Source organism: Plectropomus leopardus, chromosome 11 (assembly GCF_008729295.1).
Source record: "Plectropomus leopardus isolate mb chromosome 11, YSFRI_Pleo_2.0, whole genome shotgun sequence".
NCBI lineage: Eukaryota > Metazoa > Chordata > Actinopteri > Perciformes > Serranidae > Plectropomus > Plectropomus leopardus.
This window is the reverse complement of record NC_056473.1, coordinates 16,758,058-16,772,688: the sequence shown is the minus strand read 5'-3', so window position 1 is coordinate 16,772,688 and position 14,631 is coordinate 16,758,058. Positions and strand designations below refer to the sequence as shown.

Here is a 14,631-nt window from a genome sequence, read left to right as displayed (position 1 = left end):
TTTCTAAGAATTTTTCATTAAGAGAATTCTGCATATTTCTGACAAAGGATGACACTGGCCTACTATGTCTTTGCATCTGGGTGTTACCACTAATTTTCCTTGGAGATCTGCTTTACCTTTCCAATGTCAGTTTTTGTTTTAAATTGTCAGCATTCTACCCTTTAACCCTTTCTGATTAAAAGAGGTTGACATGTAATTATCACTGAACCTGCCCACTGACTGAGGAGCACATTAGCCAAAACATTTGTGCTTGTTGTTGCTTTCCTTTCTTTAAGTCGATATAGAGAAGCTGTGAACTCTGTAAGGTCTGAATACTCTTATTGTTGCACTGAACGTATTTCTCTTTGTGTCTGTTTTGACATCACTCATTCACTCAATTTTGTTTCAGTGATTAAATAGGCTTAGAAAGAGTGCATTGAAACTTGATTTTGTTTTTTATTGTGGGCCACTTTATGACAGTTGCTCTAGAAAGGTGATATATGCATACTTAATTACTCTTTTTCACTTGATTAGGCCTGGCACTTAATGCAGATCAAAATAACCAAATGGAAACCTGTTTCAAATAAAGATGCAATGCTGCTGTGTGAAATGTGAAACATATTTTCTGGCCTATATGGACATATTCTTTATTCAAAATTGAGAAAAAGTAAAAACTGTCATTTGGCGTCGAAGTCAAGCTTCAGGATATAAAAAGTATTGTTAACGTGACTTTTCCGGAGGCCTCTGACACCTCAACACATCACTTTATGACAAGAGTGAATAAAGGCTGTCCAGGATCTGTGGGAACTTTATGCTGAGACAGATGAGGTTCATGATCAGACTATCAGACACATGTAAATGAGTGTCTCAGGGCAGGACAGGATCATTAACAGCTTCCCATTCTGGAGGATGGTGCAGGAAAAGCTGTGTGATGACAGTGAATGCTTGACACCAGAATGACCTCTGTGACCTTTAAGAAGTGACGCCTGCTCTTCTAAAACCAACTGAGTGAAACAAATTCACTCTTACACTGGAGAGAAATCAACAGATCTATACAGCATGATGAAGGCTCAGACCGGATCCATCACAAGCTAATGATGATGGTTAACTACAGCTAAATAAAGCTGACTAAATCAAACACAGAAGTCACACAGTAAGAGCTGATAATTTGCTCTCAGCAGAGAGCGTGTGATTGGTTATGATGAAACTATCACATGTGCTATGTTTAGCTCGCTGGGCATGTGACTGATAAGAATCCCTGACTGTCATAGAGGGAGTGTCTGTGTTAACAGAAGTGACATAGGAGAGAGTGAGTAAAGTGTAATATCTATCATCCATCCATCCATCCATCCATCCATCCATCCAGTTCTCATTTGAAGGTCATCAAATACTGCTGCTTTTGCAGTGATTTTAGTGTAAGATCCCAACACCAAAAGCCACCTTTCGCACCCTCATGATACACTGCTGGACAGCAGCCTGAGAATGGTTGCTGACATAACCGTTCCCTGTGGATGTAGCCTGTCGTGTCTGCATGATATGCTGCTGGATGGCATCACGTTGAAATGCTGCTGGTAACAGCTTAATATAAGGAGCACTAAGGTCCCTATGAGGCAGGCCGGGGGGGGGGAATAAATCCATTAAATCCTGGATTCACATGTGGGAGCTCAGTGTTCACTTACTGTCTGGATGTGATCTTTTTTTCTACACTTTACCATTTGCTGCTTTTTCATAGTTTTTACTGTCTGTGGCAGCATGCGGTTTTGTTGACATCCCGGGGTGTTGGTTGCCATGCACTTTTGTTTCCTAAACATAACCACATGCAGCATAATTGCATGTGCTTGAGTTGAAATCAAGGTAGCGACATCGCACACAGAAGTCCGCTGCAAAGTGGCAGTACGTGACAACTGGAGATGAGAACGTGTTGGCTGTTCACAATAGTAACAGTAAGAGTAAATCTAGAAAATCAGTAAAATAACTTTACCACAGCAAATTAGTAAAATAAAACCCACCTTCACCAGGTGAAGGTTGAATATAAGCCTTTTACTTGTAACAGATTTTTTATTATTGCTAGTTTAAATTAAGTAAATTAATTAAATGAGTGCTACTTGCACCACTGGCTGAAGATAGTTTAAGTTAAGGTGAGAATAGTGGTTGGTTGGTCTGTTTGTTGAAAAAAGACAAAGGAGGACACAAGGGTGTGTATGTGTCTCAGATCATGTCAGAGAACAAAAGACTTCCAAGCCTTCAGAACTGCACACCACTTAGGATGATAGCAGGTATTTAGTGCTGAAGACATTGCAGCAAGGTAATAGTTGTAATGAATGGTATTATTCAGTGGAGTACAGAACATCACCGACTTATCCGCTGAATAATCTGTGCAGACAGGAGAGTGTAACAGGTCGAGATGCTGTGCAGGCCTGCAGGTCTATCAGTGGAGCCTCAGGTCATGTTCCATCGAACCCACAGCTCATCTTTGTATAGGAAAGTGTCTTATGCAATCTCAGGAAAGTGATTTACGAGACTTTTTTGGCACTCAGCTGCAAATTTCAAAGTACACTCATCTCTGGGGACAGAAGAAGAAACCACACAGACAAAACTACCTTAAAGAAAAAATGTCTTTACTTTGGTCATGAAGAACTCATTAGATTGTTACAGCAAAAGTTCCAAGCAACAGTTAAGAATGATGGAGGAAATAAAATACAAACAAATAAAGGTAGTATGCATGTCACATTAATATTTATTTGTCGAATACATTTTTGAAAAATAGCTGGGGTTGATTAGCGCTACGTTGTATTGCTAAGGAGAGAAAAAAAACTTCATCCACACACCTGCGTCTTCCACTATTGCACAGCCCTACCCTAGATCTCTTCTGAGATTTGGAAAAACTGAACTGGCAGCCTGTCAGCGGTCTAACATCCGTAAAAGGATTAAAAAGCTCTGACAGAAGTGCTGCTTTCAGTTTGTCAGCTGGAAACAAAACATCACTTCATACCGTGTCTATCAGAGGGCCAAACCGTGTCTGTGTGATTCTCTCGGTTAACAAGTTCAGCAGGTAAGCTTGCTAGCTTGCAGTGCAATGTTCAGTAACAAGCTAGAATCAGGTAAATGTTATTTACAGCCATAATTCCACTAACTGTGCTCCAACCTGAAAAAATCTGGATGATCGCCTACTACAAACTGCATACTGTATCTATAAGAGACTAGTTGGTTGATATGCCCACTCTCTGTATCTTAGCACAGTGATAATTTCATCTTTAATTTTCTGATACCTTATGTTAGAATCACACTTTAGCCTGGTAGTTTATTCTGTTTTCTGAGGGGATCCCCAAGCATAATATAGTTAGCAATGACAGGTGTCAGTAGAAAATGTTGGCATTACAGATTTCTGCAAACCACAATTACATAGCATTTGCATGTTTCAATGTATCATATTAATGTTTCTAAAGTGACATAATATACTTGCTGACTTTCTCATTGTTAGGTGGAGGGGATGGTGGATGGCGTGCCACCTTTCGAAACAGCTGCCAAGCCGACCACTGTTCAAGACAACAAAACTGGGTGGTTTTTAGGGATTCATTGCAATGGTTTCACCAGGGTTTTAGGCTCCAAACCTCCCATGATGAAAAAGCTTTCTTTTTTGACTTTAGTTATTTATTTTAAACCAAGACATCTCTACTAGATCCAGTTGTAATTTAGGGAGTCATTGCTGTGTTTCCAGCAGCTTTTTCAAGCACCACAGATGGGTGTTTTGTGGCGACCCTTTGTTGTTTTTCTATCGGAGATACTGGCAGGAAAAGCAGTTATTTTTTTTACTAGGACATTACTGCCTTTCCTGCTGAGATTGTGCCCCTAAAACCCTGTATATAGTATTTAAGCCAAAACGTGATATTTTCCAACCATAAACAAGTGGTTCTTGTGCCTCAACCTAACCACACATTAAAGCAGTCTTGTTGAAACATGACATTTCAATGTACTTGCTAGATAAAAATGTGAAAATGTAACATATCGATGATTTGCAGAGTAAAAAGGATGACAAAAACACTTGTAAATGTTATGTGTCTGTTTATCAGAGATGGGTTTGCACCTAAAACAACAAATCAGTATGTACCTGACACAGCTCTATAACTCCTACATGTATTCTCTCTATTTTGCCTCCTAAATTTTATACTGTTCAGCTCATAGCAAGTAGGAATGTGCAGGGTTGTACCTAAACTCAACTTAATCAAATCCACTGCAAAAAAAGGTCCCTTCAGGCTGCAGAAATGTTCCAAAACTCAGCCTGCTAACTGCAGCGCTGTTGCAAAAAAACAACCTCTAAATTAAATATGCATGTACCGGAGTCTCAGCTCAACCAAAGCTTCAACCAAACACAGTACAAAACGTGGAACGCCTTCATCACACTGTAGTTACTCAAGTTCTCTTATGTCAGATACCTCCAAATGTTGAGAACTAGTTGTTGTATAAATAATACATTAGAAAGCCTCCAATGATACCTAATCCTGTTTTTTGGCATAGTTTAATAACATGTTAAAAACTCAATTGTATATAGCTTAGTTCCATATAAAAGCAAATGCCCAGTATTATTGCCAATGCACTGTGATATCAACACAGCAGACAAAAGCCAGATAAGCCTGAAAATGTGCAACAAGCTGCATCTTAGCATTTAATATTCATATGAACTACGCTCAGACTCTGATTCAGTTCATTACATTCAACTTCTAGCTGAATTATTTGCAATATATACAATATATGAAAAAGCAGAAATATTACATCTCTCAGCAAGTCAGCAGTAGGTTTGCCTTAACAACAACAGCAATACTCTGATTCCACGGCTCTCTCGGCCACAAATTAATGGAATGACGAGAATTTTTTTTGGTCACAATTAATAAAACAACATTTTGGGTGGCACACATGAGCTTTTCATTAAGTCCCAAATAGTATGAACCCTATGTAAACCATACAGACCCATGGGCATTAATTTGCTGATTAGCAGGTAAAAAAGCATCAAGGCATCTGGGATAAAATTAGGGTAAAGTTTAAACTACACATTTTTATTTTAGATTTCTAGGTATAATTGTTATTTTAAAAGCATTTAATTAGCATTGTTCAACATATATCAAACCCTAACCATGCATATAAAAATATCTAATTATAGGTAACACAGATGTCTCTTTTTAACCAAATTTAGCACAATTCTGAAGATGTATGTTGCCTGCAAATAACCAAAGTCATGCTTACTGTACTGTTACTTATGTAACAACTTTTTAATTCATTATCATATTTATCTATGGCCCTTCGTGCAAGACAAAATTTTTACATTTGACTTTATTAAAAGCTCATGTGTTCCACCACAAGCATCATTCACTCTTATCTCCTTTGACTTCAATCTGTCCTACATTTCTTCCTCCACAGGGGACAGAGAGGTGTCTGCATCAGTACTCAGTGGTTTGCACTTGAACAGAGGACAGGCTCTTTCCCATACTGTGGAAGAGCGGTGTTATGAACATGTCTGTCAGACTCCTCCACACCACCTGGATTGACGGTAAAAGCATCATGAAGCTCTGGATGACCGGCATCACCAACCTGGAGGGACGAAGGTCAAAAGGTCACTGCAAAAGAGCACTTTCAAAAAGTGCAGTAAATTATATGTCTATTTATTTTTCTTGCTTACGTTTGCTCAAGTGACATTCTCATTTATAATTACATCTCTTAGAGGAGAACTGCAGGTTTGCGGGTTTTTATTAAGCATCATCAGTGTTAAAAGGGCATTACTTTCAATTGATATAGACTGAGCATCAGTTTGGAAGTAAAGAAGCATGCACATAACTTTTATTCTAGGAATCCAAATCATATATCCTTGGTTTGTAGAAAACTACATTGCCTTTTTTTGTTTGTTTGTTTCAGCAAAAAATGTATTGAAACAGCTTGTCTTTGCAATAATTTAGATATTAGAAAATAAACCTTGTTAAATTAAATGTTATTTATCAAAATATAACCTAGATCTTAATATTGTTTTGGGTGTATTTTCACTAATTAAAAAAACAAAAACAAACTTCAGTGAGTTAGAGGGGTTTCTAAGATGTTTTGACACATATTTGCTACACTTTTCCATAACCAGTGTCCAGTGTATTTGTGTTATTTCATCAGCTACTGTAATTGTGTTACCTCTAAAGTGTTTTGCATCTCTGTTAAAAATAAATCATATTGTCTCACTCGCAGCATATGACCTCTACTCCAATGTGTTACATAAAAGACCAGCGTTGTTGTGAAAGCTCCTTTGAAGCAGCTCCCCTCAGTGTGAAGTCCCTTCCTGACATTCCTCATGTATTGACCATCTCAGTGTCACCACTCAGCTCTCTATTGATGAATACCTGTGGTGGCTTCCTCCTTCAAACACAGCTGGTGAATGGATTCACCTGACCTCACCTGGGCAAAAGGTCATGCGAAAGTAACTCTGCAACACTTTATCTGCATCTGAAGAATGTCTCACTCTGGTCTGTAAACAGGCCTCTGTGCTGCTGCCAGCTATCCAGCAAAGGGCACAAGGCGTTTTTTTTCCACTACCAGAGAAACTCAACATTCCTCCCAACTTTCCATGGGACGCTCACTTCTGGGCATGAAATGTTGTTTCATCAAGTGTTAATAAAAGGACTCTTTTGGTTGAGGTTGGGAACATGTATTGCTGGGTTTGTCGAGGTACCTGGTTTAACTTGATGCAGACACATACAGCTGACATAAGCATGACATCATTATCCAAATAAAAGGGTAAAAACAGAACATTGACAAAATGTTTCAACATTTCACTACGTGTGACGTTAACTGTAAAAATAACTTCTCTCAGTGTTTGCCCAAAAAACCAGAACAAGTACGCAGGCAAGTAGCCCCTTAGGAATGGTCACAAAATGTTCCCACAGACATTTAAACAGTGCTTCTGGTGCTCAAAACAGGATTTTAAAGAGATAGTTTGGATTTTTTTTATCTTTTGAAGTGGGGTTGTATGGGATACTTATCCATATTCATTTTATTATATAAATTAGATGTCTGTTGACATGCCTTCAGTTTGAAGAAGCAGTCTGGAGTTAAACACAGACTTAAAGTAATCTATTGCTGTGGAGGTGGCAGCAACAAAACATATTTTAGCAACCTAAAACAACTCAAAACAATATTAATGTAAGTGTACGATGTTGAGAGTATTTTTATGACTTTACCTTAATGTCAGACAGTGATTTCCAACTGAAAAATGAAGCTGTTAAATAACTCCTCTTAAAGCCAGACTTCACTGAGGGAAACAGGCGTTTAATATTGCTGAACACAGGAGCTTCTGGTCTACCACTGCCTCCATCAGTTAGTCCGTTTGTGTTATCGTGTGACTTTTGTGTTTAAAAGGGTTAGTTAACATTTACCAAAGTGACACAATAACACAAACTGATTGATCAGCGCAGCCTCCTTGTTCGGCGAGCTTACTGTTTTTGCCAATGGAGTCTGGTGGCTTTAACAAGAGATGTGGAACTGAAGCCGTTAACAGCTTCCCTGTTGGAACAGGCTGTTTGACAGAAAGATAAAGAGCTGAAAATGCTCTCAGTATAGCATACACATAAACTGTTATTGATCTTTTTCTAGGTGGGATTCTTTTAGGTGGCTAAAATATGGTTTACTGCTAAACCCCATCCACAGCAGTACATTGCTTAGTTTCTGTGTCTGTACTCCTGTCTGTTTCTCCAAACTGAGTGCTACCCACTGCAGGTAGTACACAAACTATGGATACGTTCCCCATACAACCCCACTTCAAAAAATCTGAACTATCCCTTTAAGTGACAATGTCATACTTTAATAGCATTTGTGAGATACCTGCAATACTATAGCTCTCAAACAAGCCTGCAACTTTGGTTTGAAAGGGAGGGAGGACACAACAAAATGGGGAGACCCCCCCCCTCCCAAAAAAAATGAAAATGACTCACATTACCTTCATTTCTACATACATCTCAGGAATACAGTAACCAAAACAAAATCTGGGAAATTATTCTGTTAGTTGTCATGCTAAATTCTGACAGAATAGAAGTAAATATGTTAAATATGCTACTCCTCTGTGGTATTTTGGGGGGTATATCAGAGAAAAATCAGCAGCTCAATCGACACCCTAAGCCAGAATCTGAAGACTGGTCAAACAGTAGCTTGTTAAGCATGATTTTTGTGTTTTAAGAAAAAGTGGCATGTACTCTCTCCCCAGTGGAAATTAAACCTCAGCACTTTTTTTTTTATATTGGATGTTATAATGTTTGATATTGCTCCTTTTATATATTTTTTCATAATTTTTGTTTCTGTCTAGATTACTTGCGATATGTTTACTGTCATATTTTCCAAATTAAAATCTAAAAAAGATATTTCTTCTAAGGGCAATATTCGGCACAGTGCCAGATGAGACAGCAGCAAACACAAGCCTGCAGGTTGAAAGGATCTTCTTCCTACCAGATGTGGATGCAGCTGAGCACCGCGAAGATCAGTCCGAGGATGAACGCCATGGGCACGGCCAGCAGCGTGGTCAGCAGGCGGTACAAGATGAATTTAACCAGCTCAAACGCAGCATGGCTTCCTATCCACACTTTATCGAAGCTGTGTGTGGAGATGGGCTCAGCGATGACATCTTCGAAACCGACCTGTCAGATCACACATGTCAAGGACACACACACACACACACACACACACACAGTGAACTTTGAAAAAAACAAAGCAAAATTCAACACCGGCTGACCGGAAGGTTTTTGGGGATGATGAATTAACGCGCAGGCAGAATTAACTTCCAGGTATTCATGCTGCAGATTACCTATCTTACAGTTTGGCTCATGAAAACAATAAGGTCACGTTACTTAGTAACTGTAGACAAATCAACTTAACAACCACTAAATTGTGTAGTTTCACTTTCAAAGAGTAATTCAGAACCGTGTGGAGACTTTACCTTCAAGTGCGCGTTGATGTCGTTTGGATCTCGTTCCGGCTCTGCCAGATATACTTTCCCCTTCTTCGACAAAATAGGCTCTATCGACCTGTTGAACTCGTCCTCGTCCATAATTATACTAGTGTCCGATTTTTCCTTCTCCAGACCCATGTTGTCTCGTCAGACGGACAGACGGTGCGGGGAGAGCAGCTGGTGACGGTGCGCTCTGCTCTGTGCGCCGGACTGAGCGGCACCCCGCCCCGTATGGAAAGCGGCGCAGCGTGGGGCCGAGGAGACACAACAAGCTCAAAGTCACATCCCCGGGCCATTTCAAGAGCTCAGTGATGACTGGTACTACTGTGCAGTGAACTGGCCTCCTGTCATCAGCCATGGAGACCCAGTACTCCTCAGGGTTTGATGCCACATAAATACACCAGCCCTCCTCATGTGATTAAGCATGATTAACCTGCGGGCTCTTTTTTCTGTTTACAACTGAATGACTAATCTTTTTAAAAAATAAGTTAAGTAGAGACATTTATCCTTTTTGATATAGATACAAATGTCTTAGAAAATGTAACAATCTGCACTTTTGAATTATGGTCCATGGCTGTTTCATGCTCTGAACACATCAGCCAACATTGTTGGAATAACTGCGGGTCCTCAGATGTCTAAACAGGAACCGTAACATGAAGACATTTTCCTCAAGCAGCAAATGATTCACAGCATTGCATGTTTTTATGTAGAGGATACATTGAAATTTCAATAATATGATGGTTAGATTCACACACAAAAACACTTGGTTAAGGTTAGGGAAAGATCACGTTTTGGCTTAAAATACCCAGTTTTGGGGGAACAATCCCTGCCGGAAAAGCTGTGACAACAGTGACAGGTTGCTAAAAAAAAACCCATGTTTGATTTTTACAATCCACTGGAAAAGGAGTGATCTGTTCTGTGATCTGTAAAAAACAAAAAAACAAAACAACAGCGACAGGTTGCTAAAAACTCTAATGCTTGGTGTATAAAAAGCTGCCAAATAAACAGTGACTGATTGCCAAAAAAATCACCCACATTTAGTGCCTAAAAAGCCACTTTAAAAACAGACAGGTTACTAAAGAACCCTGGTTTGATGTCTTAAAAGCTGCAGGAAAAATAATTGGTTGCTAAAAAAACTTAGATGCCTAAAATGCTACTGGAGAGCAGATGCCTCAGTAAAAAAAAAACAGCCACAGGTTGCCAAAAACACCCTTGTTTGATGCCTTAAAAGCTGCTCGAAAAACGCAGATTGTTTGGATTTGGCATCTTAAAAGCTTCTTGAGAAGCCGTAATTTCTTGTTTTTTTTTTAAAAAAAAGCTACAGCTTGCAAAAAATGGAGTTTAGTGTCTAAATAACCGCTGGAAAAAAACAGTGAGGGTTTGCTAAAAAACACCTATGTTTGTGTCGTAAAAGCCTCTAAAAAATAGTGATGAGTGGCTAAACAAACACCCATGTTTAGGATCTAAAAAGCCACTAGATAAACAGTGACAGGTCAGTAAAGAATACCCATGTTTGGTGTCCACCAATCCACTAGAAAAACAGCGATGGTTTGTTAAAAACATCCATATTTGGTGCCCAAATAGCTGCTAGAAAAATAGCCACAGGTTGCTAAAAATCACCCTTGTTTGGTGCCTAAAAAGTTTAGTCGCTGCTCGGGGGTCAAATGGTGGTCTTCATTGGTCTGAAGCTGTACCAGAATTAGCCTAGATGTCGCACAGTCCAGCATCCACTATCCCCTCCACCTCCTGATGGTGTTTGCAGAAACGTTCCATGCCAACATGTCCTTCTAGCGACTGGAGTCTTTGAGCTTATAGAGTCATGATGCTAAGTGTATGTCTTCATGTTTGTGCTTGGTGTTGCTGTTCCTCCCGTTAAACAAAGTAACAATGTCAGATTGTTGTTTACTTAATACATATGTGATCAATGTGAAGATTCTTTCCATATTTTCAACATCTTCCTAAACTTCCTAAATGAAAATCACTAAGCACCTGTAAAGGCTACCTAAGAAATGTATTTACAGGAAGCAGTTGCATAGCCTAAGCATCCGAGGTGTCGGCCGTGAATATTTAATACAAAGAATCTTTATCTATCTAAATAGATAAATTTGAAAATTAAGAATAATATTAATAATTTTAAAAAGCCCCAGATCTAATAATCTATCATTCTGTTCATGCATTTAGGAACTCAAAAATAATATATCGTTGATCCAAATCACAATTTTAACTATTTTTGCATCTCTAGTAAATACATTTTTAATGATAGCAGTTGTAAAGTGTTCTGTTTCTATTAGTTACCAAGTACCAACAACCACTAATAATTTTAACATCACGATTTGTAATTAATCTGGAAAGTAAAATGAAAATAGCTTTTAAGGGGAATTAAGGTGCCAGAGTGCATAAAAAAGAACTTGTTCATCAAAAATAATTCCCATGGGAGGATCCCCCCTGGATCCCCTGACACAGCCCTCAATGCTCTCAAACTCTAAAATCACCTCTGACTTGAAGTACAGTACTTGAGTAATACAGAAGAAAATGTCAATTAATTTTCTATTGCATGTAAACAAATAGCTTCTTAAGAGTTATGAGACAGAGAGAATGTGATGTATTACTGACAGATGCCACAAGAAAAGAAAGAAGTTGGAAACATGAACCTTTCTAACTTCATGTGAGACAGGACCGAATTCACCTTTGAAAAGATTCCTCAAAGACAAAAAGTGGTGATGTGATGGGTCAGGAACTGCTTGGCTACAATGACAAAAATAAAGAGCATGAATTCCAAAAACGCTTGTTCACATCCAGTCCCGTTTTTTCAGATAAGCTCTGTCTCTGCAAAATGTTTGTCTGTGTTACTAAAAAGGCCAACCTGCCTGCAGTCCTCTGCACTTTGCATCTCATTTGTTGATGCGGCAGCTCCAGCATCCTGCCTATTGATGAGCAATATGTAAACAACACCCTCTTTTGTTTGGACACCAGGGCTTGGACATAACACACAGAGACAAAAAAGTAGGCCAGGAGGGTGAGTGACAGCAAAGCAGAAACACAGCAGGCAGAACAAGAGGCAGGCTGGGCATTCAGAGCCATCGGGGTGATCGCTGGCCTAGAGCACGGCGACAATACAAGACCACAATACTGCTGGATTAACACACAGAGAGGTTTCTGACAGACAAGCATTCAGCGAGGGGGAGACCTGGCCGGCTAGCCTGAGGGTGAGGAGGGGAGAGAGGACAGTGTTGACATGAGAGTATGTGAGTGTGTGACAGAGAGAGCAGCAGAGGAAGTTATGGCCTTTGGTTTGTGTTGCAGTCTGGATACCAATGATGTGAAGAGATTATCACAAGATGTTTGTTAAGCCCGTGGCAGAGCCTGATAATGATGAAAGTCCATTGATGCAAAGGTTTGGAATATTTTTCCAAATACAGCAGTGAGGTCCCAAGAGGAGGAAAAGAGGATGATTTTGGTGACCTATAACATTCAGAAAAACTATATATTTATCGTCCCCAGCAGCCTGTTTTAGTTCCAAAGTTGTAAAATACCACCACTTTTGCAGGGTGTTTGGCATAAGATCCTGACCTTTCACATTCACATGATACACTGCTGGACAGCCTCAGCTGAGAACGTGGCTGGACAGAACCAGTTGTGGTTATATGCTGCTGGACGCCACCTGCTGCATGATACACTGCTGGTTGGCATCAGGCTTTAAACACCCAAACAAATCCCGCACTTTCATCTACACCTTATTATGTATCTCTTTTGCCAATCTTAACCATCTGTGCTAGCATGTGCTTTTGTTGACGTCCTGATGTTGGTTGCGGTGTGCTTTGTTGTCTAAACATAATTATGTTTCGATGTGGGGAACAACAATAAAATGAAACCAGGAAAAAGCAAAAGACAAACAGTGTGAGTGTACAAACAAAAGCTGTGATTCTTTTTCACAAAAATTAAGGTAATAAAGTGTGCTAAAAAAGGTCTTCAAAAATATTGACAAAAGAACCTACTTTCTCTAAAAAACAAAGAAAGCAACACTAAATTACAATTAACTGACTAAATTGATAAATGCAAAAAGTTTATCACTCTCCCTCCGTAACAGGAGTAAAGATCACTGATTACAGTTCACTCTCAGTAGTTTCTTTGGTCTTAACTGTGACACACAGCACACACAAAGCACACACAAAGCACACACACACTGACACACTGATCCACAAGTCTCCACCTGTTTGTGTCTTCAGTCCTTTTATACTGCATGCTCCTAATCAGCAGATTAAGCACAGGTGTGCTGTATCACTGCACGGTGAGGAGGAGGGGAGGGTGGCTCCTCAAAAGGCACACAAAAGAAGAACACAAAAAACAGGCACAAAAATGGGCACACCCTCTGTGTCTTCCCTCTGTTATTTACTATCATTATTATTATCAATAGATTTTGTAATTTTCTATCATCTTTGTTGCTTTTATAGTTTTTGCTGTTTTTTTGTACAGCACTTTGATAAACTGTTGTTTTTAAATATGCTTTCTAAATAAATTTGGATTGGATTTTTGGGCTGGATGACTGAATTTACAAGTTAAATTCACCAGTGCTGTGATAAATTATCACTCTTTGCATGATCTCTCAAGAACAATTCACACACATAAGCACACACCACGCTCAAAAGAATCCATCTTGTTTTCATCTCTGTTTTATGCTCACTTCAGCCAACATCCCTCATCTCACTGTACATATATTTGTCAGTGATGAGCCACCGGACATCAGCAGGTGTTCACACCTTGCTTCTCAGCTGCTCTTTTATCCCGAGGCACTAACAGCTGGAGTGTAACAATCCACATAAATCCATCATGTTGTAACGTTAGGGATTTCACTCTGTGACAGTCCAACGTGGTGCCTCTGTGCAGCTGCAGCTGAGATTTATGAAAACACAATGCTGATCCCAGTACCTGCAGTATATGTGCATATTCTGTATCAAAGTACTTTAACGTAATATTAATAATACTAACTCTGCTAACCTGCTGCACTCCAGTAATGTGTTGCTTTGCTATTGAATGAGCCTCACTCTCATGGACCAAGTCTCTAATCTGATGTAGCCTTGATTGCAGGCAAATCTCCAGGAACTTAATCTATTTTGTGTCTGCAATGTTGGTTTCTTTTGGAAGTGTACTCTGGGTGCTGCAAAAATGTAAAAAGTGTCTGAGAGGACACAAGACCATGCAATAACTTAGACTGACCTCTGCAGCCTCTTAGATGTCAAAGACCTACTGTTTTGAAGCCTGACATTGATGAATTTTGGTTGAGGTTTGTACATGAATGTCCTTGGTAAATTGGACACTAAAACTGCATTTCCAATGCTAAAAAAATGCAAACACGTGCTAAAATAGGGCTTTTTAATGTAATGGGACAGTGTGCAATCAGCATTCACATCTGGGTCACTGGTTTTTATTGCCTCCAGCTTTGATCGGCATTGATGGAAACACAACATCCACATGAACAAGTTAATTTTAATTTAATTAAATTTTAATTTTGTCTTTAATTGGCAAGATGTAGTGATGCACCGCCACTAATTACGATTGGTCCCCACCCAAGCAGCGCTAAAACATCGGCCCAAATCAGTCTGCTTTATGCTGTTTACCTGTTCTCCGGCCTGTCCACGGTGTTGAATGTGTCACATCAAAACAAACTACACACACACACACACACACAC

At 39.4% G+C, this 14,631-nt stretch overlaps 1 protein-coding gene across 1 annotated transcript; it reads right to left on the bottom strand.

Moving 5' to 3' along the window:
- Nucleotides 1-2,580: 2,580 nt before the first annotated feature.
- cav2 (caveolin 2) lies at nt 2,581-9,302 on the bottom strand. The gene is given in 4 exon segments (XM_042496739.1): nt 2,581-5,562; nt 8,446-8,633; nt 8,933-9,145; nt 9,147-9,302. Coding segments are annotated over 4 exon segments (708 nt in total). The 3' UTR covers nt 2,581-5,411.
- Between the last annotated feature and the right edge of the window lie 5,329 nt (nt 9,303-14,631).